This window comes from Trichosurus vulpecula, chromosome 4, assembly GCF_011100635.1.
Source record: "Trichosurus vulpecula isolate mTriVul1 chromosome 4, mTriVul1.pri, whole genome shotgun sequence".
NCBI classification, from domain to species: Eukaryota; Metazoa; Chordata; class Mammalia; order Diprotodontia; family Phalangeridae; genus Trichosurus; species Trichosurus vulpecula.
The window spans coordinates 163,806,835-163,830,012 of NC_050576.1; the positions used below are offsets into that span (position 1 = coordinate 163,806,835).

General features: G+C 42.8%; 1 protein-coding gene across 3 annotated transcripts in view; it reads left to right on the plus strand.

The window, feature by feature from the left end:
• The window catches only part of GATAD2B (GATA zinc finger domain containing 2B), a 99,293-nt gene extending 77,172 nt beyond the window's left edge, over positions 1 to 22,121 (plus strand). For all 3 annotated transcript variants that reach the window (XM_036754886.1, XM_036754884.1, XM_036754885.1), the window contains 10 exons: positions 4,361 to 4,699; positions 8,651 to 8,780; positions 9,132 to 9,263; positions 10,007 to 10,138; positions 10,620 to 10,790; positions 11,298 to 11,613; positions 14,081 to 14,283; positions 15,290 to 15,400; positions 15,785 to 15,902; positions 16,492 to 22,121. In XM_036754886.1, the coding sequence (XP_036610781.1) occupies positions 4,361 to 4,699; positions 8,651 to 8,780; positions 9,132 to 9,263; positions 10,007 to 10,138; positions 10,620 to 10,790; positions 11,298 to 11,613; positions 14,081 to 14,283; positions 15,290 to 15,400; positions 15,785 to 15,902; positions 16,492 to 16,625 (1,786 nt within the window). In that variant the 3' untranslated portion in view covers positions 16,626 to 22,121. The remainder of the gene's footprint in view (positions 1 to 4,360; positions 4,700 to 8,650; positions 8,781 to 9,131; positions 9,264 to 10,006; positions 10,139 to 10,619; positions 10,791 to 11,297; positions 11,614 to 14,080; positions 14,284 to 15,289; positions 15,401 to 15,784; positions 15,903 to 16,491) is intronic.
• The last annotated feature ends 1,057 nt before the right edge of the window (positions 22,122 to 23,178 follow it).

Here is a 23,178-nt window from a genome sequence, read left to right on the forward strand (position 1 = left end):
CATAGTAACTTTCAGTAGTCAGAGCTTTTTATGTTATTTGGTCGTTTTCCCAACCTGTTAGTTAACTTTTAATTCTTTGTTAAAGCAGGGCTCTGTTTCCAGAATGGAGGGCACACTGTCCCAAGCTTTAGGGGTTTTGTGCAGCTATTTTTGGAGATACTTCTAGGGACCTGTAAGTTTTCAGTTCTCCCAAGGTGGTGTGATCTAAGGAGAGATGTTGACTGCTCTCCTAATCCATGCTCTGGTCTGTGAGAGAACGCAAGCACTCTTTTCTGTCCTGTAACTGTTGAGGAGGGTTCCCTCCCCACTGCTGCCACAAGCTGTGCTATGCCAATGCTCCTCCTTGCCCTGGGACTGCCACCCAGCACTTCAACCCAGATTAGAGTATGGGCAAAGCAACAGAGTCCTGCCTCAATACTAGCAAAAAGACCCCTGTAATCTCCTTCTGACCAGTTGTTTGACCCCTTTATTGTCTGTGGACTGAGAGCTCCAGAAGCAGCTGCTGTTGCTGTCACTGCTGATTCAGTGTCTCCCAAGGCCTGCAGGTTTGCTAGGACCTAGAATAGACCGTTAACAGTACATGGGTACTTAAATGCTTGTTGAACAAATGATGATTACAGAATTTGAGCTGAAATGTACCTCAGAGGCCATCTGCTCACATGTATACATGAAAAAGAATCCATCCCCTTCATGACACTGAAAGAATCTACTATCTGCCAACTATCTACAATTGCCATTGCAAATTTGGACAACTCCAATGACTAGGAAGCTTTTCTATACATCAAGCCTAAATCTACCTCTTAGCAACTTCTGTCCATTGCTCCCAAACAAAGTAGAACATGTCTAATGCTACTTTGTGGTGGTACTTCAGATACTCAACTATCATGTTCCCCCTGTGTCTACTTAAGATGTGGTCTGACCAGGCGAAGTACAGCAGTACTGCATCACTTCCCTCGTCTTGACAGCTATACTTTTCGAAACGTAACCCGAAGATAGCATTAGTTTTCTTCAGTTGCCATACATATTATTACAATACTGTTGACTCATATTGAACTTGCAGTCACCTAAAAGTCCAAAATATTTTCAAACAAATTATATGCTTCCCCATCTTATACCTGTGAAGCTGATTTCTTGAACCAAATACCAGGCTTTACATTTATTCCTATTAAGCTCTTCCAGGTTTTTTTGGTTCCTGATATTGTCATCCAAAGTGTTACGTATATTTGATGAGTGCATTGTTGTGACTTAAACAGCACGGGGCCAAGTATAGACCCCTGGAACATTCTATAGGAGACATCAAACTATTAATAAGTATTCTTCTGAACTGACCAGTTAGCACTCTGACTCTATTTAACTGTACTATTATCTAGCCTCTATATCTACCTTTTATACAAGAATAGCATACCTTTTTACTTTTTAAAATATATTTTCTTTCAAAACATGAACTAATATGGAAATATGTTTTGCATGACAGCACAGGTATAACCTATATCAAGTTGCTTGCCTTCTCAGTGAGGGGGGAAAGCAAGGAGAAAGGGAGAAAATTTGGTAGTCAAAATTTTTAAAATGTTTAAAAAAAAACTTTTTATATGTAATTGGAAAAAATGAAATAACTTTAAAAAGAATAAGTAGCATGAGAAATTTTGTCAAATACTTTGGTAAAATCTAGATAAACAATATCTTGTAGCATTTCCGTCATCTACCAATCAGTACTAAAATATGAGAAACATCTGTGATCTCTTCAGTGTATGAACTTCTTCCACTGAATCAGATTGCAGTCCGCTATAATTTAGTAGATAATTTCCTAGAGAGTTTTTTGAAGCACATAGAGATTAAATGATTTGCCAAAGGTCACAAGACTAGTAAGTGTTAGGAGTAAGATCAAGGTCTTCCTGGCTCCAAGCTTTGTTAAAAAGAAATGACTTGGCTTGACCTGGCTTTTTTTAAATTACTTTTTTTTTTATAGTGTTGTCATTTCCCAATATTCCTTCTCTATATGGATCTTTCTGTTGTAATAAAGAAGTCTAGTCAAGCTGAAGGGAATATGCATATATACATATATGTATATGTGTGTATATGTATGTATATATGTATGTGTGTGTGTATATATAGAGGGGGGGGCACAGGGTGAGTTGAAGATGAAGGGATGATATCTAAAAGAAATAAAATCAAATTAAGGGATGAGAGAGGAATATATTGAGAGAGGGAGAAAGGGAGAGATAGAATGGGGTAAATTATCTCGCATAAAAGTGTCAAGAAAAAGCAGTTAGTTCTGTAGGAAGAGAAGAGAAGGCAGGTGAGGGGGAATGAGTGAATCTTGCTTTTATCAGATTTGACCTGAGGAGGGAATTCCATACACACTCAGTTGGGTATCTTACCCCACAGGAAAGAAGGAGGAAGAAGATAAAAAAGGGGGGATGATAGAAAGGAGGGCAGATGGGGGAGGAGGTAATCAAAAAACAAACACTTTCGAAAAGGGACAGGGTCAAGGGAGAAAATTGGATAAAGGGGGATAGGTTAGGAAGGAGCAAAATAGAGTTAGTCTTTCACAACATGAGTATTGTGGAAGGGTTATATATAGTGATACGCATGTGGCCTATGTTGAATTGCTTGACTTCTTAGGGAGGGTGGGTGGGAAGGGAAGAGGGGAGAGAATTTGGAACTCAAAGTTTTAAAAACAGATGTTCAAAAATAAAAAAAAATTTGCATGCAACTAGAAAATAAGATACACAGGCAATGGGGAGTAGAAATTTTTCCTGCCCTACAAGAAAGGAAGGGAAAAGGGGATGGGAGGGGAGTGGGGTAACAGAAGGGAGGGCTGACTGGGGAACAGGGCATCCAAAATATACACCATCTTGGAGTGGGGGGGAGGATAGAAATGGGGAGAAAATTTGTAATTCAAACTCCTGTGAAAATCAATGCTGAAAACTAAATATATTAAATAAATTAATAAAAAAAGTCTAGTCAAATAAGATAAATCAGCCATGTCTTACAACATAAGTCTCATTTCATTTGTGTAGACTGCTATCACACTACTGAGAAGAGGATATATGTTTCATCATTCCTATTAATTTGCATTGATCAGAGGTTCCAATATCTTTTAGTCTTGTTGATCTTATTGTCATTACTGTGTGTATGTTCTCTTCGTACTGCTTACTTTATTTTCTCATCATCAGTTTATGAAAGTTTCCCTGGCTTTGTTACATTTTTTTCCTTTTGAAGCAGTAACATTCCATTACATTCATATACTACAGGTTGTTCAGCCATTCCCCAGTTGATGGTCATCACTTTATTAACAGGTTTTTTTGCTTACATAACAAGTACTGCTAATAATTTATGTGTGTGAAATGTGTATATATTGCCTGTTATTGATGAAGTCACCTTAGCTTTTTTTTGTCTGCTTCATTTTCTAAATGATCACTAACCATCATTTAATGATACATTCTAAAATTTTCTAGTAATTGAAGTCAGACATACTGACCTCTAGTAACAGACTCCATTCTCTTCCCTTTATTGAAAATTGGGAGCATTTGCTGTTTTTCAATCCTGTGGTGTACTATTCTCAATCTCCATGATCATTCAGATGTCACCAGTAATGACTAACCAATCATATCTGCCGTTCTTTCAGCACCCAGGAATGGACTCAAAGTCAGCCAGATGCTCTCGCCATCTCCCCACTTGAATATTACTTCCCTATCAGGCATTTTTTCTGTGTTCTTTCCAGTTCAAAAACCATTCTCCTTGACACAGAAAACAGAAGCAAAGCAAAATTGATCAGCTTTGCCTTCCTCGAGATCCATTATCGCTGTTTGTTCTACTGGAGCAGTATTCCTGTCCCCTTATTTGATTCTCCTCTTTTCTCCCAAAGAGGACCAAAAAACTCCAACTTTGTTGTCCTTAGCTTTCTGCATCAGCCTTGGCTCTTTCTGAACTTTAGCACCACTGACCCCATTTTTACAGTACTGGATCATGTTTTCATATGCATTTTCCATTATCCTTGTTTTTATAGATACCTTTAAAAAAATAAGTTGATTAGTTCACTAGTCATTAACATCAGCCTCTTTAGTCAGCCTTCCCTTATTCTTCCCCACCAGAATTGGGGTTTTGAGTTTTTAGAGTTTGATTCTTAAGAGTTTCTTGTCCCTCTTAGGTCATTGTGCCCTATATGTCATCTGGTTCCATGGGATCCTACCTCTTTTCTCTGAATCTTTTGAAATTTGTTCTCCCAAAGTCCAAGATTCATGTCAGACTATGTCTGACTTTCTTCTTACCACCAGTCTCTTACCTTATTAACTAACTAGAATATTCCAATTGCCGGTTTTTACCCTGACCTTATCCTTTGTTTTCTTTCTCCACATAGGATGGACAGAATGACAGAAGATGCCCTTCGCCTGAATCTGCTGAAGCGAAGCCTGGACCAGGCAGATGAACGTGATGATGTCCTAGCAAAGAGACTCAAGATGGAAGGACATGAGGCTATGGAGCGATTAAAAATGTTAGCACTGCTCAAAAGGAAGGACCTGGCAAGCATTGAGATGCCCCATGAGTTACCTACTAAACAGGATGGTGGCGGCGGTGGCAAGGGCTATGAGGAAAAACTTAATGGGAACCTGAGGCCGCATGGGGATAACAGGACTGCTGGACGGCCAGGCAAGGAGAACATCAATGATGAGCCTGTGGACATGAGTGCTAGGAGAAGGTAGGGCTCAATCTAACTTTTTCTAGCAAAGGGTTTATCATATGAGAGAAGGCTTTACAAAAAGTAAAGTGCTTTTCAGAGAGAAAGGAGGGTGTTTTGTCACTCCAATCAAGGCAGGAATTTTTCCCTTACTTGCTTAGCCAGCTGTGAGATAGAGGGAGGAAATGTATATTACCTACACCTGTACATGAAGTTCCCTCATCCTCCCAGTAAGTTTTAAAGCAGTGCCTCATGCTATAGCTAATAGACTGAGGTGTTTATATATCTAGGCCTCTCTCAGTTCTACCCTTGTTTAGTGACCAGAACAAAAGGAATTAAATCTTTAAATTACTCTTAAACCCCTGTAGCCCAGTACTAATTTGTAAGGCTTTCTTTTCAGATTTCCAAACTAGGCCTATGACTTATTTACCCAGAGAATTTTGCTAAAGTGAAATCTTCACTTTAGATTGAGTTTGCCAACAAACTAAGAGGAACAGGGCCTAGCTTTTTTTAGGCCTTCTGGGAAGTTATCTTTATGAGGTAATTTCCTCCGTTCCTCTAGCTTCTTCTTGTCTGGTCACTCAAGTGAGTATAAGAAAGAATAGAGTGTACACTAGGGGCTTTGGGCTGGGATTAGAGGGTAAAAGGTTTGGCACAGGGGAGAGGCAGGCTGGTTGAGTAGTAGTAGTAAATTGCTCAGTCAGTGCAGTCTTCCAGGAAGACTAGCTTGGTGAAGCCATCCTTGTAAGAACTGTCCAAATCTTTGTTTTAGCTGGAAGGATGATTACTGTTAGCTCCCAACTTCCCTTCGTTATGAGAGGCTGGTAGCTCTTAACTAAGTATTGCTAGGCTGTGTGGTTCATGTCCTCTGGAGAGGAACAGAAATAGAGGAAAGGTACATGTACTAGATGGCCTCTTGAGTCCTTCCCAACTTTGAAACTCAGAAATCTGAAGAGGTATTTGTAATATAACTATTTCCTAATTATCTTTGTCCTTTCATTATCAAATAGGAAAGTTATATGGCTGTGACTTCTGTTCAGAAAAACCAACTTGGATCTAGCGAGTACCTGATGTCTTTTGTTCTTCTTAGAATTTAGGGGGAAATAGCAGTTGTGTCTGCTTAGTTTCTCTCACTTTAGGATTAAAATTAGTAACTTCCTAACTTGAACATCTGCCAGTCTGAGTCACAGGAGATGACAGCAGAGAGTAAGGGCCTTGATGACATATCTTCATTGAGTAGGACTTTGGGCTTAAGACCAAAACCTTCTAAAGGCCCTGTGTGTTTGGTCGGGGGGGGGGGGGGGGGGGACGGGACGGGACAAAATAGCTGCTCCTCTTGCTAAAAGATTAAGGGAAGATGCTAGAACCCTAACTCAAAAGGCTGGGGGAAATAATCAGCTGCATATTGGTCAACCAGTTCCATATTTATTTGTTTTATCCTTAAGAGATCTCTCATTGCCCCATTCTCTTGTATGTCATGGGACTAATTGTAGCTAGAAATGGAATTTCATTTGAGGTTGTTCCTCAAACATGCCAATACATACTGACCAAACCCAAAGTTTCTAGCCAATCCTCTGCCTTGAACAGGAAGCTAGATAGCATAGTTGATAGTACTGATAGTCAGGAAATACCTTAGTTAAAATCTTGCCTGACACACTACTTGTGTGACTCTGTAAGTCACCTAACCTCTTTGTGTCTCAGTCACCTCATCCGTAAAATGGAGATAATATAACACCTACTTTCCCAGGGTTGTTGTAAGAATCAGTAAGATAATATATGTAAACTATTTTAAAAACCTTAAAGCACTAGATAGATGTTAGCTATTGTGCCACAGATTAGAGGTGTCTCTTCTTAGTTTAGTGCTAGGTCACCTGCTGTTCAGCCAGTGTGACACTTAGTTTGGCTAAGGAATATCTTCTTGCCTCAATATTACCATGCAGGGTAACTTTTATGGTATATATATATTCAACCAAAGTCAGAGCTGCTGGCTCAAGAGGTAAGTACCAATGAATCAAACAGAATCCATGGGGCAAACCATCCAGACCTTAAAAATTGTCTGTCCATGTTAGTTTGGAGGTAAGAAGAGATAAAAGAAAAAAAAAATAAATCAAATAGAAAGAAAAACAAATTCCTCTTTAGAACTGTCACCCCACTGTGACATCTGTCCAGTTGTAGCTAGTCCTGTGTCCTCCTCCTCAGTTTGCTGTCCTTGCTTGGTGATTTCCTAAACATCTTTGCACTTTCCTCTTTTGCCTATAACCTTTTCTCTGGTAGATCTTAGCTAATACAGACAAGTGAATGTACAGATAGTTTGAAGTCCTGTTCCAAATGTCTGAAGAGCATTATTCAAAGGATGTTTTTGTCGAACCTGCCAGTGAGAAGAGAAACCCTAATGATAGTGCCACCCTCAGGACTAGAATGTTTTGAAGTTACAGCTAGGTAACGCAGTGAATAGAGCATAGGCCTGGAACCAGGAAGACCTAAGTTAAAAAACAGCTCTAGAGACTTAATAGCTGTGTGACCTTGAGCAAATCACTTAACCACTGTCTCCCTCAGTTTCTTTAGTATAAAATGGGGATTATAACAGCATCTACCTCCAAGGGTTGTGAGAATCAAATGAGGTATTTGTAAAGGATTTTAGCACAGTGAATGGCACATAATAGGTGTTTAATAAGTACTTGTTCCTTCCCTCTGTACTATCTCTTGAATTGGAAACCTCAGAGAAGATGAAGCCTAGGAGAAAGGTTTTTGGGTTTTTTTTGAGGCAAATGGAGCTAGAATATAGCTTTGTGTGAAATCTGGGTACTTGAGTCTTTTAAAGCATTCTGTTACTACAAAGGCTTATTTCGGGCAGTGGGCATTTTCCAGTATCTTAGAGAAGCAGAATAATTCTCTCAGATACAGTGCTACTAAGTAAATAGTGAATGAAGAAATCTTAAAATGGAGTAATCTAACTCCAAGATAGGTCTGTCCCAACACTGAATAGGAGAGACTTGAGCCTGGAATTAAAAGCTCTGCTTAGATGGTTTCTTTCCAAGGGAGGAGGAAGATTCTGTATATAACCTTTGGCAAAGAAGTGAGATTTCTACATGTTCATGACTAGGACTTATACCCTTCTCAGGAGAGACAACAAGCTTTATTAGTCTAATCACTTAAACATTGTCCTCAGTGATTCGGTAGGTTCTGGCAGTTATAGTACCCTCTTTGAACTCCCTGAGCTCTGAGGGCTTTCTTTTCTCTTGTTTGGCAAAAGAGATCTCTGCCTGTCTCTGAATTTGTCATGAGACCTTGTTACAGAGTTTCTTCTTACATCACAGTCCAGTCAGCATCTATTTCTTTTTACTGCCCTCTTTACTTCCTTTGTCTCTTAGAGGTTTTATCTAGACAGTCTCTAAAGTACCTTTAAGCTCTAACATTCTATCGTTCTAAAGAATGCTGCTAAAATATTCTTAGGTGTTGATTATAGTTGTCTGGTATGTATATTAGGCTTCCTTAACATGTTGAGGAACAAGACCTATTGCCACTGCCACTTCCTAATCAGTAATAGTTTCTTTAAGGTCATTTTACCCTAGAATTAAGGTTTGGGAAAACTATTTGAAAGAATTTTACTTAAAACTCATTTGCTAAAAGCACTTATCTTCTTTTCCCACTTCTAAAGCCAAGTAACCAGGAGTGTTAAAATGGAAGAGGCCTTTGGTGTGGGGGGGAAAGATATTTCAACTGAGGCTCTGCCATCACCTCTATTGCAGGTGACTGGCCTCATTTTACCTCTTAGTGGTTTCAGTTTTCTAGTTACTGGTTGTCACTGCTTTTTTCAAGGTGGTGCAAGATAGACAACCCCTCACACAAAAACTCCCTTGGGTTTCTCCATTCAATGGTGATGGGAGATTTTTCAGCTTCTTTGTGAGCCTTCATTGTTGGGGGTACCTTGATCTTCAACCCCCTGCCCTTTTCTTGTCTTGTTTTATATAGTGAGCCAGACCGGGGACGGCTGACTCCCTCCCCTGACATCATTGTCCTTTCTGACAATGAGGCCTCCAGTCCACGTTCCAGTTCCCGCATGGAAGAGAGACTGAAAGCAGCCAATTTGGAGATGTTTAAGGTAAAAAAAACACCTCTTTCTACATTCCTTTCTTTTTTCTCACCTTTCATCAGGTATCCCTGGACACCTGATAATATCTTAGTAATAATTTGGACTCCTTATTGGACTAGGAGAGTGTCCAGAATGCTACTGACTAGTGTAGATTCTAGAAGACAAAACATAGTGTCGCTTTTAACCCTTTGGTTTGCTTTTTCCTTTTTAAATATGCTTTCTCCTCTGAATTTCTATTCCAGTTAATGAATTGGAGATATAGTGGGTAAAAGTTTCAAAGTAAAGTGAGTCTGAGTTGTTATCCAGGGAAGGGAATCTATGATTGCACTGCCAGAACTGATAGTTTCCACCTTTCCTCAGGGGAAAGGTATTGAGGAGCGGCAGCAGCTTATTAAGCAGCTGAGGGATGAGCTACGTCTAGAAGAAGCCAGACTGGTACTGTTGAAGAAACTAAGGCAGAGTCAGCTACAGAAGGAGAATGTGGTTCAGAAGGTAATGTATCCTTTGGGAAAAGGGACTGGGGCATGCTAAGAGAGAAGAGCTTGTTTGTTGGGGAGGAGTGGTAGAGCAGCATGGTACTCTTGAAAGGAAAATAATTTTATCCTTAGTCAGGATATGGGTTCAAGTCCTTACTCTGCCACCTGACACTTGTGTGACCCTGGGCAACTCTTACAGCCTCTCTGGGCATCAGCCATAAATTGAGAAAATTAAATTAGATGACCCCTAAAGTCTAAGTTCATGATTTTAAAGTGAGTTGTTTACCCTGGTAGAGCTTCTAGTATATTCACTCATCCTTTGCCCGTGATCTCTAACATCTGTAGTTCATTGAGGCAGCTGAATGGCATACTGGTTAAAGCGCTGGGCCTGAAATTAGGAATATCTAAGTTCAAATCCAGCCTCTGACAGTTACTAGCTGTATGACCCTTGGCAGGTCACTTAACCTTTATCTGCCTCAGTTTCTTCAGCTGTTAAATGGGGACCATAGTAGCACCTACCTCCCAGGTTGTTGTGAGGATCACATGAGATATTCATAAAGCACATAGTAGGTGTTTAATAAGTTCTTGTTTCCTTCCAGTGAGTTTCAATCTGAGCCCTCAGCTGGGTGAACTTTGGTCTATCCCCCTAGTCAGTAATGGTTGCCATTTTAGTGCCAGAAAAAGCACCAGGTAACCAACTCTGTGTATCTCTAGTTCCTGGCCATCTCTAAATATGTGTTTTCTTTCCTTTTCCTTCAGACCCCAGTTGTGCAAAATGCAGCATCAATTGTCCAGCCATCTCCTGCCCATGTAGGACAGCAGGGCCTGTCCAAGCTCCCTTCCAGGCCTGGTGCTCAGGGGGTGGAGCCCCAAAACCTGAGAACATTGCAGGTATAGGGGTATAACAGCATATTTGTATCCAAGGGACCAAGTCCCAAGTCCCATCAGAGATTCCAGGCATGTGAAAGGATTAGGGGAGGAACCTGACTAGATTGGGAAATTACCATAGTGGAAAGTTCTGTTGGTACCATTAGATTTATATAGAAATAGGGCCAGTAAGCAAACCCCTTACAGTGCTTGCTCTTTACTAGACAATAGGACTTTCAGGCTGTCTGTTCCCTAAATGGGGAGGGACAATCTTATGGTTGAGCAGGTTAAGCAAACTCTCATGATGCCAAGGCAAGATTTTCAAACATGGCATGCCACGCTGTTTTCCCTGGGGAAAAAAATGCAGAAAAAAATCTAGTTGGGATAATGTAATGGTACCTTTCCCAAGCTTTCCTTCAACTATTCCTAAGGAGCATTTTATGGGAGGTTTCTTGTCTCAGAACCCCCAGTTTTGACTCAGTTCTTTCATTTTTGCTTCCTTTAGGGTCACAGTGTCATCCGCTCAGCCACCAACACAACCCTTCCACACATGCTGATGTCACAGCGAGTTATTGCACCAAACCCTGCCCAACTGCAAGGCCAGCGAGGGCCACCCAAACCTGGCCTCGTACGCACGACCACACCCAACATGAACCCCGCCATCAACTACCAGCCGGTAAGAGTACTACACAGGACAGGTGGAGATCCTATTGTCCGTGGTGGCTGAGGAGTAGACTTTACATTTTTATCAACAAGAGATAATTTGGACTGAACTTGGAGAATGTTGCAGAGAAGACTTGAGGGTTCAGCCATAGTTTTTGATAGTGAGGTAGATGCCAGTTAGGGAGAAAAGAGAGGAAACAGTTTGACGAATTAGTAGCCCACCCAGCAAAGCTTTGAGGTAAACTTTCCTGAAAGGTCTAGGGAAGTAGTATCTAGATAGCTGACCTGAGGAAAGCCAGACCTTCCTCTTCCTAGAAATATTTTTCTGCATAGTCTTTTAAGCAGATCTGGTGCCAACTTTAGCCTATAGGCACTATCATTCTCCGGTTTTGCTTGGTCCCAGTATAATTACTGATCAGCCTAGGCCATAGTAAGAAAATATCCTCTGCCAAGGAAGAGTAACAGTGAGAACTGGAATTTCTTTCTTCCGTCACTGACCTTTCTTTTCATTCCATTCTAGCAGTCAAGTTCTTCTGTCCCTTGCCAGCGCACAACATCCTCTGCCATCTATATGAACCTTGCCTCTCACATTCAGCCAGGGACTGTTAACAGAGTGTCTTCACCACTCCCCAGTCCCAGCGCCATGACTGATGCAGCCAATTCACAGGCAGCAGCTAAGTTGGCCCTTCGTAAGCAGCTGGAAAAGACACTGTTGGAGATCCCGCCCCCTAAGCCTCCTGCCCCTCTGCTCCATTTCCTGCCCAGTGCAGCCAACAGCGAGTTCATCTACATGGTGGGCTTGGAGGAGGTGGTACAGAGTGTCATTGACAGCCAAGGTAAGGTCATCAGACTTCCCCATTTCCTCTGTAGGAAACTTCCAAGTCTGACAGTTTTATTTGGGGATGTGTGTCAGGGGTGAGCAAACTAGCCAGCACTGTGGTTTAGTGTATTTTAAGAACCTTTTCTCCCTCCTATGGGGAAAGGACCTACTATGTGCCAGGCTTTACAGATATTATTTCATGTTATTCTCAAAACAGCCCGGCGTGACAGATACTATTATTATCCCCATTTTGCAGTTGAGGAAACAGAGGCAAATTGAAGTTAAGTGACTTTCCTAGGGCAACAGAGCTAGTGTCTGGAGCTAGGTTTGCCCAGTACTTTACCCACTGTATCACCTAATTACCTCAAAATACAACACTCTACCATACAGGGATGTGGAGGGGAAGAGAATAAACATATTAAGCATCTGCTGTGTGCCAAGCCCTGTGCTAATCACTTTACAAATATTATTTCATTTGACCCATTTTAATGAGATAATTTATCATCTTCAAAAATCATTGATACAAATCTATGCCTAAGTATTTTTATTCTGTTTTAGCATGCATAAGTTAGTAAACCTATAAAGACAGGATCTACATGGTTCTTTTTATTATAATACACACAAATATACATTTTAGTGCTTAGAAAATGTTTTTTGATGTTAATTTTGTGTGACGGTGTGTTTGGTGCTATGTCAAAGGGAATTACAGACACCGAATGACTCTGTGTGAGGTGATGTAGAGGTGTTCTGCATAGCTGGGGAATCCACACTTGAATTCAATAGTATTTATACATAATTTTTAAAAACAGATCATTGGAGGGGCAGCTTTGTGGCGCAGTAGAAGTAGCAGGCTCTCGAGTCAGGAGGACCTGAGTTCAAATCCAGCCTCAGAGACCTAGCTTTTCGACTCTGAGCAGGTTAACCCCAATTGCCTCACCAAAAAAAAAAAAAAAGGATCATTAGGATATAGGTAATCAAGAACTAATACATTCACTCACTGACGAAAGTGTGGGTTACTCACTTTGTAGGCTTCATTTGACCCCCGCTGTATTAGGAGGGCAGAGTTTATAATCTCAAAGAGGATCATAAACATGTCTGAAAGGTTCGGAACCGCCGGATATAAGAAACTCTCAAAGTAGAAGGCAGAAGAATCAAAACATATATTTAGGCTCCACAGTAACCAACCCATGAACCAGCAACCCCATTTTGATATATTGATCAAAAGCTTCCAGGCCCAATAAGTACGCCTTGAAAGAGTAACCAGGAGGCTACAGAGAAGCATGATTGCGTAAAGCAAAATCATGCTTCCCCCTCTATGGTAAAAAAGATTACCCACTGGCCTGAAGTCCTTGTTCAGCTTCCTCCCGTAGGTCAGCTCTGCTACTGGCAGCTCCTGCTTCAGCTGTGGCTGTGGCTATAGCTGCCTCTGGCTCCAACGGGAGCTGCTTTTAACCATCCAGCTTCTGCAGGGGTGTAAGGTACGCCGGGGAAAGCACAGGTTCTTTCAATCTGCTTAAGCAAGGGAAGCAAGGTGAAGGGGCCAACAAGCTTACTCCAGCCCAACATACAAACAGCATTCAGTTCAGGGGAAAAAGCCAAACTAGTCAAGGGCACTTGTTGACTAAGTGCTAAGGAGCCCATTTTTGGTTGCCAACACACCCACTGATACAGAAGCTTCTCTTCTTTGCCTATACCAGAATTTAAGTATTGCTGGGAGTTAGTAAGCATTTTATTAAGCACCTTTTATATGCCAGGTACTGTGGGAGTTGCTGAGAATGCCAAGAAAAAATCAGAGTGCCCTCAATAAATTTAGATTCCATCAGGGGAGACAACATTATGTAAATAACTGTCAACAAAATATACTTAAGGTAAATTTTGGTGGGAGGAAAGGGAGAGGAGGATCAGGAAAGGCTTCATGGAAAATTTATGTCTAAGCAAGAGTTCAAAGAAATAAGGATTCTAAAAGTTAGGGATGAGGTAAGAAAGTACATTCCAGGCATTGAATGACAACTAGTGCAGAGGCAAGGAGATGGGAAATCAAATGCTATAGATGAGAAATAGCAAGAAAGTCTGTTTGACCAGACCATGGAGTTTAGGAACAGGAACAGTATGTAAGGTTGGAAAGGTAAGTTGGAGCTGGGTTGTGAAGGACTTTAGAAATTAGAGAAGTTTGTATTTGATCCTAGAGGCAAGAGGGAACAAGTGGAGTTTCTTCAGCAAAGACATGATAGGGTCATACTTAAGCTTGGCAATGATATGGAGGCAAGGAAAGAAGGTGGTTGCAAGGAGACCAATTAGAAAGGTTTATAATAGTCCAGGTAAGAAATGATGAATTCCTGAACTAAAATGGTATCCATGTGAGTAGAGAGAAAGGTTTGGATGTGAGAGAGATTATGGAGAATAACAATTTGATGGGCACATAAAGAGCAAGATGGTAAGGGGGATGTGTGACCCTACTTAACACTTTCTTTGGTACCCTCTAGGCAAAGGTTGTGCCTCACTTCTTCGGGTGGAGCCGTTTGTATGTGCTCAATGCCGCACAGACTTTACCCCACACTGGAAGCAGGAGAAGAATGGCAAGATTCTGTGTGAGCAGTGCATGACCTCCAACCAGAAGAAGGCTCTAAAGGCCGAGCATACTAACCGGTTGAAGAATGCCTTTGTCAAAGCCCTACAGCAGGAACAGGTAAGTGACCTTCTCTAATTCAGACACCTAGAATGCCCAGACTGTTGAACACAATTTGACAGGGGGAGGGGAGGGTAGGTTAGGGAGTGTAACTCCAGTAGTTTGGAGTCACTCATGTTTTCCTCACAGCTTTCAGAGAACCATACATCATGATCTAAAGTTTGGTGGGGGTTGAGTTTTTTTTTGGGGGGGGGGATACCTCTTTATCTTCCTCAGCCTTATTTGATCTGTTTCTGACTGTGGGAAATAAGAGTTTAGAGCTTTGAAAGTATGAGGCTTTCTGTTCTTTGACCTTGGCGCTCCTTGTAGCCTAAATAAGCACCTTCTGTTCTCTGCCTCATTTTCTTCTTTGGAAGAGATTTCCATATTTTTCTTCAGGATGAAGAAGAGTGGGACGTAAGCTTTGTACCATAAATATTTTTCTCCAAGAGAAATGGTCATTTGTAGTCAACAAAGTAGGGGAGGGATGATAGGGGAAAACCTGATCATAATCCAAATGGTCTTTAGAGAGGTAAGCGTATCTTAAATTTGTGGAAAATATTTTAAGCTCAGTTCAAAGCCAGTGAATTTCAGCATGTCATAGAGTTTGGAATTATGTTTCCTTTTCCACCTTTATTATTCAGAATTCAGTGAATGAATGTCAAGAAGACCAAGGAAAATAAACAAATATCAGAGACCAAGCTTCCCCCTTTTGTCCCCTTTCTTTCTCTAGTCTCTCTCTTACTTTGTAGAGTTGGGACCCAGTTCACAGGTTTACCTGAAAATGAGTCAGAAGCAGCACCAAAAAAGGAAAGGACCTGTAGTCAGGCAGGGTAACAAGCTAGCCATTCTCTTCCCCAAGTTGAGATCTTCTGAGAAGAGGGAGTTGAATGTACCTAGTATGCAAGATCCTTTAGTTTGGTCCCTGATGTGGCTCTTTTAAGAGAAGGACAGCAAAGCCTCCTGAGTTTCTAGTTAGGAAATTGAGTATGTTTTTCTCTTAAGTTGATGTGTTGACTCCTGGCAGGAAATTGAGCAGCGACTACAGCAGCAGGCAGCCCTCTCCCCTACTACGGCTCCAGCTGTGTCCAGCGTCAGTAAGCAAGAGACCATCATGAGACACCATACGCTCCGGCAGGTGAGAATCTATTTTTTTTATGTGACCCTGTTTTTCCATACTACCTATCTCCCCCTTTCTGTTTGCTGCCTATACCTATGTTGCAGAACTGACGGCCAAAGATTCCCAGCTGTGACCTTATTTTAATCCCTAGTCAAGATGGAAACAACCTTGTATCTTCTCTTTCCAGAGAGCTTGGGCATTCAGTTACCTATCTCCCTTAGTAGTACGCATTCTTGGCTTATGACAGCACCATTAACACCATAGCAGGATCAGGGAATGACATGTTTATCCTTAATTCTTGAACTTACTCTATCCCTGAGGAAGGCAGTTTTCACCCACGGTCTTGATTTCCCCCTTACCATCAGTTCTACACAGTCATCTGTTGTCTCCTCATCCCCACAGGCTCCACAGCCCCAGAGTACTCTCCAGCGTGGCATCCCCACATCTGCCCGCTCCATGCTTTCCAATTTTGCACAGGCACCCCAGCTGTCTGTGGCAGGAGGCCTCCTTGGCATGCCAGGTAAGAGAAAGAAAAAAGAAGGTATCATTCTGGGATTTGCCCAGGGCTTTGTCTGGGGACGACCCAATGCTATAGGGTCTAGATAGCCCCTGTGAGAAAAATTTTCCCTTTTGTGCCTGCTGCTTCCTCTTAAAGCACAAATCCCCCTTTGATATTACTCTAGAGCTCATATGAGCAAGACAGTAGGGTATGTGAGAAGCAGCTGGATGATTCAGTGATACTCCCCACAGTCCAAGGCCAAAAATCAAGATAGCACTGCCCAACATCCCTCTCTTTGTGATGTAACTCTCTTCTTCTTTTCCCCCATGTCCCCACCCACCCTGGCTTTTCATCCTCTTTCACTACCAGTTTCCCAATTAATTATCCCATTGTTTCTAGGACATTGCTCACTATCCCAAGAGAAAACTTTTCAGAAGTTTTTTCTTCCTCCAGTGTCACCGCACCTAAAGGGGAAGGTCGTTACTAAAATAAAACTGGACAAGTGTAGACTGGCACCAGGCAAACCAACAACAGACCTTTTTGCTTGGGTGGGAGAGGAGGTGCTCCCTCATCCCTTAACACCTGTCCTCCTTTTGTCTCCTGGGTTTAGGTGTTAATATTGCTTACTTGAACACTGGCATCGGGGGACACAAAGCACCCAGCCTGGCAGACCGACAGCGGGAGTACCTTTTAGACATGATCCCCCCACGGTCTATATCGCAGTCCATCAGTGGACAAAAATAACGCCTGTTCCACCTGCCCTGCCCCAACCCTGAACCCTCTGTTCCCTCCCTCTCTCCCTTTGCCCCCAACTTCCGTCGCATGCAGTGCCTGTACTGGTGCCTACCATACACGGAAAACAAAACAAAACAAAAAAAAACAGAAGACAAAAAAAAGAAACCAACAAGAAAACACATACTCATGCCCCTCCCTGCCGCCTCCCCTCTTTCCACACTGCAGCGATCTGTTCCTCTGCCGTTCTTTTCTTCTCTCTTCAGTTTTCTATGATAGTGAGAGGTGGATCTGCACCCCACTAGAGGTCAGAGTGAGGTCCCAGGGAGAATCTGTGCCCTCTGACATATGTTTCTGAAGCTTGTTTTTATGCTATAATTATTATTATTTTTAATGATGTCTTGTGTCCTCCCTTTTTGTTCAATGGACGGTTAAACCCTTTTCTTTCCCCCTTTTTTTCTTTCTACTTTTAACAAAGATATCCACTTAAGTGATAGGAGCATTGCAGTGGTTTTCTTCATGGGGGGGTGGGACTCCAGCCAAAAGACATGACTAAGGCTGATTAGGGGGTGAATATGTTTAATCAGTGGAATTTAGTGACAACACAAAAAGAAGAATGGCACCCCCAGGCTCTGAGATATAGGATCTCTTAGGGGAAAGGGCAACATTGTAGCTGGGCTCTGGGAATGAGGGTCAGATGCTTAGAAGGGAGAAGCTTTAAAACATAGCACCCGTAGTACTTACCCATGGTACTAATGAGGGCAGGAGAACATGGGCATGATTTTGAACTAGGGAGGACTGTTAGCAGGGCCTGGCCCCTAAACAACAAGAACCAGGAGCCAAGGGTAGTCCTTGACTCCGTTGGAAAGATAGGACTCTCTTTAAGGTTAGATAGCCCAACTTCATTCCAGTAAAGTCATCCTAATCTATCCCTTCTACCTGTAGCACCAGCCACATTAAAGGTAAAGGGCATTGTCTGACCCCCCCCCCCCCCCAAGCAGAATTGGACTGGGGGACCTGGAAGTTGGAATGGGAGTGAGAAAATTGGGGAAGGAGAGGAATAGTCATGGAGGGAAGAAGAACAGAAAGGGTTTTCTCCATGAAGGTAAGATTGGTTCACTTTGTAGTCTGGCTTCTCTCCCTTTTACCTCCTGAATATGGAGGGTAAGGGAAGGAAAGGTTTCCTACCCAGCTGGGAGCCCCATCCTGACCATACCCTTGGCAAATTTGTTATTGCACCAAGCCAAATGTCTCCCTTCAAAACCAGCTTCAGAGGCTGCTTCTGAGATCTAAAGTTGGTTTTCAAAGTATTTTCAGAATTTTATTAGTTTTGTTTTTGTTTTTGTTTTGTTTGGGAATCGCTACTAATGTAGAAAATGAATTTAATTGTGCAATGTCATTCTGGGAATGGGGGGAGGAAATTAGCACCCAGTCTGCCCACCTTTTGGATTGAGGGGGGGTAGGGAAGGTGCCAGGCTTTCTTTGAGGTATGCTGCCCTCAAACACACACCCTTTTAGCTCTAATAAACTGCCAGAGGCCCCCTAAATATAGCATGCCCAAAAGAAAGGCATAGGGAAGGAGTGTGAGGTCCTGACCCTGCTCCCAAAACCAGCCAGGATGCCCCCTGCCCCCGAAAAAAAGGCACTTTTAAAAATTAATGAAAGAAAAGACTTCACATTCCCCCAAAAGATTCTTGGTGTTTGGAATAGAGATAAAGGAGCTGGGACCAAGCTTTGGTCTTCCACTCACTCCTGACACCCCTGTGCCATTTCGGGTGATTGTACTGGCCCCACGGGCCTTCCCCATTTTTTTTCTTCCTCCCTTCTCCCCAAAATCCATTGAGCACTTAATAGAGGGGCAAAGATACAACCTGTGTCTGGACTCCCTGGTGGTGAAAGGATCTGGAAGCTAGAAGCTAGTAACCGGTAGTGGTGGGGTTGTTGTTGCGAGTGTTGTCTGATGGGGTGTGTGGTGCCCCCTGACTGTAAATGGGGTGGGGGTGGGGGGAATAGTGTTGGGTGGGCTCTGGGATTATTTTAAAATTCTATATATATATATAAATATATATTCTTACATCTTTTCTTTGCTCTCTGTGCTTTGAAAGCACTGGATGAATAGTTTGGTTTTGTTTTTTTCTCTCTCTTCCACAAAATTGGAAGGTGTTTTTTTTATGTTTTTCTTATGTCATCTTGCCATGTGGCATGTCTCTCTAGCCTCTCCTTCCCCTCTCCACCTTCTACCCTGACACAAACACATGATAAAGTGCCATTTATGTCATGTATCCAAAATCCCCCAGCCCAGAGGTACAAGGTGCCCAGGTGTGTCATTTGAGATTAAAAGTAAGGAAAAAAAGAATGTGCAATACCATGTGGCTGGTGGCAATCCCAGCCTTGAGTTTAGCTCCCTACCGTAGGAAACAGCTGCCACTGTATTGGCCTTGGAAATGGGTGTATAAAGTGATTTTGCATGAAGGCAGACCTATAGTCTAGTACCTACTTCCAGGGAGAGGGAAATGATGTGATGTGGTGGAGGGAGAAATGCAGCATGTCTTCCCTACTTTCCTCTTCTCTCTTCTTCAAGATCAAGCTACAGATGCTGCTTGTTGATCATAGAGATCTGTGATCCTCTGCTTATTAGCTGAGGTTTGGTTCTTGTTCCACTGGTCCCTACTTCCCTCCCTACCCCTATTCCTTCAGAGGTTAGTGTTGGGTGGATTGGCCAATATGGTCTTCTGAATCATGGTAAAGTGTTAGCCCTCCATCTCTTCTCCCCTCCCTTTCCCCCCAAATTCTCCCTTTCATCACTGATTTCTTTTGCCTCCACTCTCTCTTTCCAAGATCCCTTATAATTTCCCATCACCACATCTTCTAAGTCCCAGGTATCTTTCTAAGGTCCCCTGTGGCCCTGGACTATGTGGACACTGAGCTGAGGTCTTTCAGGTAGGGCATCCCTTATCTTAAGGAAGGAAGAAAATACCTCTTATTCTGGGAGTCTTCCTTTAATTCTGAAGCCTGGAGCTCAATGTGGAGGTCGTATGAGGGGTGCACCAGTCCTGCATGGCTTCTGCCCACACTACTCTCTAGAGGTGTTTGGGGGAAACTGGGTCCAGCAGGCTATAGGCAGCACCTGCCTGGGATGGAGTTGGGGCAAAAGGCCTTTGATGGAAAATAAAAAGTGAAACTGAGGTCCCATTTATATTTTGTCATTGACCATAGCATCCAGTCCCCCACCTGTCCTGGAATAAGTATTTTTTTCCACATTTTGGATATAATGTATGGTAGAAATTTCTCTATTCTCTTTTCTCTCTTCCCTGCTTTGCTCTTTTATTCTTTTTTCTTTTTTCCCTTCTCTTCTCCTTTCCCCTCTTATTTTTCTCAATCTTTTTTTTTTTTTAAGATGCAGATAAGTGTTTTCCTGCTTTGGTTTCCTTTCCTTTCCCTTTTTAAAGGAATTAGCTGTAGAACTGCTTTGTAAAGATGCTTCTTGATATTTTACTTTTGACCCCTCTTTCCCATCCTCCCCAATCCTAAAAGTATAACCCTTCTCCCCTCCCCATTCCTACCCTCTTCCCCAAGACCAGGTTCCCTCTCCCAATGAGATCTTCATTAGCTTATGATATTTGCTGCCGAGATGTTATAACAAGGACTCATTCGTGTATATAAGCTATTTCTTGATCCATTTAAAAAGGAAGAATTGTACATTGTGTAGAAAAAAAAAAACATGAAAAAAGTGGAAAAAAAAGCCCTAGCCATGGATATTGTGAAACTGTGTTACGTCATTTTGTACTGTGCCCGTTTGTGTATGATCCGTGCAAAAGGGTTTCTGGGGGTTAGGAGGCAGGGCTGTGGATGATGGGGCAAGGGGATAGGCCAGTTTGGCAGCTGGCTCCCCTGAATCCCCACCCCGCTTTGGAGATGCCCCCCCTCCCCCCCAACTGTGCCTTGCCTCCCCACCCTGGAGCAGCCCCTCCAGGTCACCAGCACTGCCTTGGCAGAGCCCTCCCCCCACCCCAGCTGCCCCACCTCCTTTCCCAGCATTAGGTTGACACTCTGGGGGAAGTGGGGGATGCTGGGGGACTGGGAGGTAGCTGAGGAACGGAACAGTTCCCAGGGGGCATTGAAACCAAGTATTATGAACTGTAATTGTATTTGCACTGTTTTTTTTTCCTCTGATTGCATCAGCATATATACAATATACCTACTATATAACAAACCACAGTGTCAGATTTTCTTACACCAGAGATCTCTCCCACACCCCACACCCTAAAAACATTATCCAGAGGAAAGAACCTGGGCTAATTGTCTTATGAAGGTTGGTAGGGGAGGAAATGTGGGCCAAGTAGGAAGAAACTCTTCTAATTGTCATCCTAAGAAGGTTTCATATGATGCAGCACCACATTCAGTTGAGCACTAACCTCCGTGACCAGTATGAATTGAATGAAGGCCTCAGCCAAGCTGGGAAGCTCATGGCTCTTAATTAAGTGGGGATGGTTGAGGCAGAGTTAAGAGAGACCCTCATATAGAGGAGGGATGGAATGGTGAGAGGGAGTCAAGAGATGTTCTAATCTTGATTTCTGCTGGGTAACTTTGGACAAAATTAAAACAAGTTTGGACTAGATTGATTCTTGAAATGTATCATGTCCCTCCCCAAGTACCACCCATAGAAGTGGAGGGAGGAACAAGTTAGAATAAGCCTGGGAGGAAGAATCTGGTGGTGTCCAGTGGTCCCTTCAAGTTGGCATCTCTTTAGATTGGCAGCAGAGTTGTGTCTGGGAGATGGCTAGAGTGGTGGTGATCTCTTTGATGTGAGTCTTGAGTACCCAATGAGACACAATTGTCTATGGTCTCCCCTCCACCCCCACCCCCCACCCAAGGCTATTGGGCCAGCCTTGGGGATGGGTGCAAATGCCCTTACTTTCTAGTTGGGCTGGCTGTACAAGTCTCTCTCTCACACTCTACAGCCCCACTATCTTTGGAGACCTCAGGACCTTGGATGCTGACTCCTTGTTAGAGGAGAAATAGGCACATCTTTTCTTCCTACTTCACCCCTTAGATGATCAAGGTTCCCCATCCCACCCCTGACATTGAAGACTGAGATGCTCACCATCAGCTTCCTCCAATTTCTTGACTAGATGATGTCTGGAGGCAGTGGGTGGGACATATGGGGTGGGAGTTGAGGGTTTAGGAGATGCCCTTCCTTACGTGGGGGCAGGCAGGAGGGGGGAGCAAGACCCTTTTGCACAACTCTAAGTTTCCTTATTTTGCCTCTTCATTTTTATTTTCTGCATTGTGTTTTGGGAAAGAAATAAAAAGACTAAGACCAATAGAAACTGGTTTTCAAAAGGACAAATACACCCCCATCTGTTTCAGATACTGCCAAGCGCTTCTGCAGTGACAGATTCAAATAATAAGCTAATTTTTGGAGAAAGGATTAAAAGAAAAAAAAAAAACTTTGTAATATTTATCACTTGCAAGCTATGTTTAATAAAGAAAGGAATGGTTTCTAAACTTTCCTGTGATTGATGGTTTGGGCATGGGGATTGGGATTGAGAGGGTGGGAAGGGAGCAGTAGCCACCCTTTATCCAAGAGCGTGAGGGAATAAACTGGCTAATATCACTTAGCCTTCTGTCTCCATATTGTCTCTGCTATCTGGTAAGCAAAAGGTGAAATTTGTCTGCTATGCTTCGCCACCTAGGCCTGCTCTAGTTACCCCACACCTGCCTCCGGCCTTGTCCTCATACTGCTCACGTTATCCTCTTTGAGTAACAATATTGCTTTTTGTAAGAATACTTTGTTAGAATAACACAACACAGGAGTTGCAGTAGTAAAACAAGTCTTAGTGACAGGTTAGTGGGAGAAGATATCCCCTACAGTCCCATAGCCCTTTAAATCAAAAGCCTTTGATATCTGGGTAAGGAGAGGACACCATCTCCCTGACTGACTCTTTCCAGCGGCTCCCAAAGCTAAAGAACCCATTACCATACACAAAGAGGTTACAGTATTACCTTTTTCCCTACTCTCTTTTAAAACCAAAAAAAAAAAAAAAAACCCTTATGACTTCACCCTCTAAAATGTTCCTTTCTGCCTTTGAGCACAAACTGGACTCTTAACTGTGTTCTCCATTTCCGCTTTTATTTCCAACAAAGCTGTAGCACCAGGGTACTCCAGGGAATCTCCACAAGGTTTTGGGTGTTGGCTGATCTTAACCACTGTTCCATTGCACCTTCACGCTATTCTTGGGTCAAACTGCTTCTGCTCCCACGTTGGAGGGTATGTGCAGTGGCTTGGAGTGTCTGGGACTGGGTTTGTTGAAAGCTTTTCATTGGTACTAGCATCATTCAGCGAAATCTCTACTAGCATAAGGTTTGGGCAGGGTCCACTCCTAAGCCCTTGTCATCCTCCTCCCAGTCCATCCTCCTCCGGGTTTTTTGGCATGGTACTGGGAGGGTGTAGATAAGTGGATTAAGGACTGGGCTTAGGATGTGGAGGCTTTGGCTTTGGGGTCAAGAAGGGTGTTCGGGGAATGGGAAGGGCTGCAAAGACTCCTCTGTGCCCCAAAGGTTG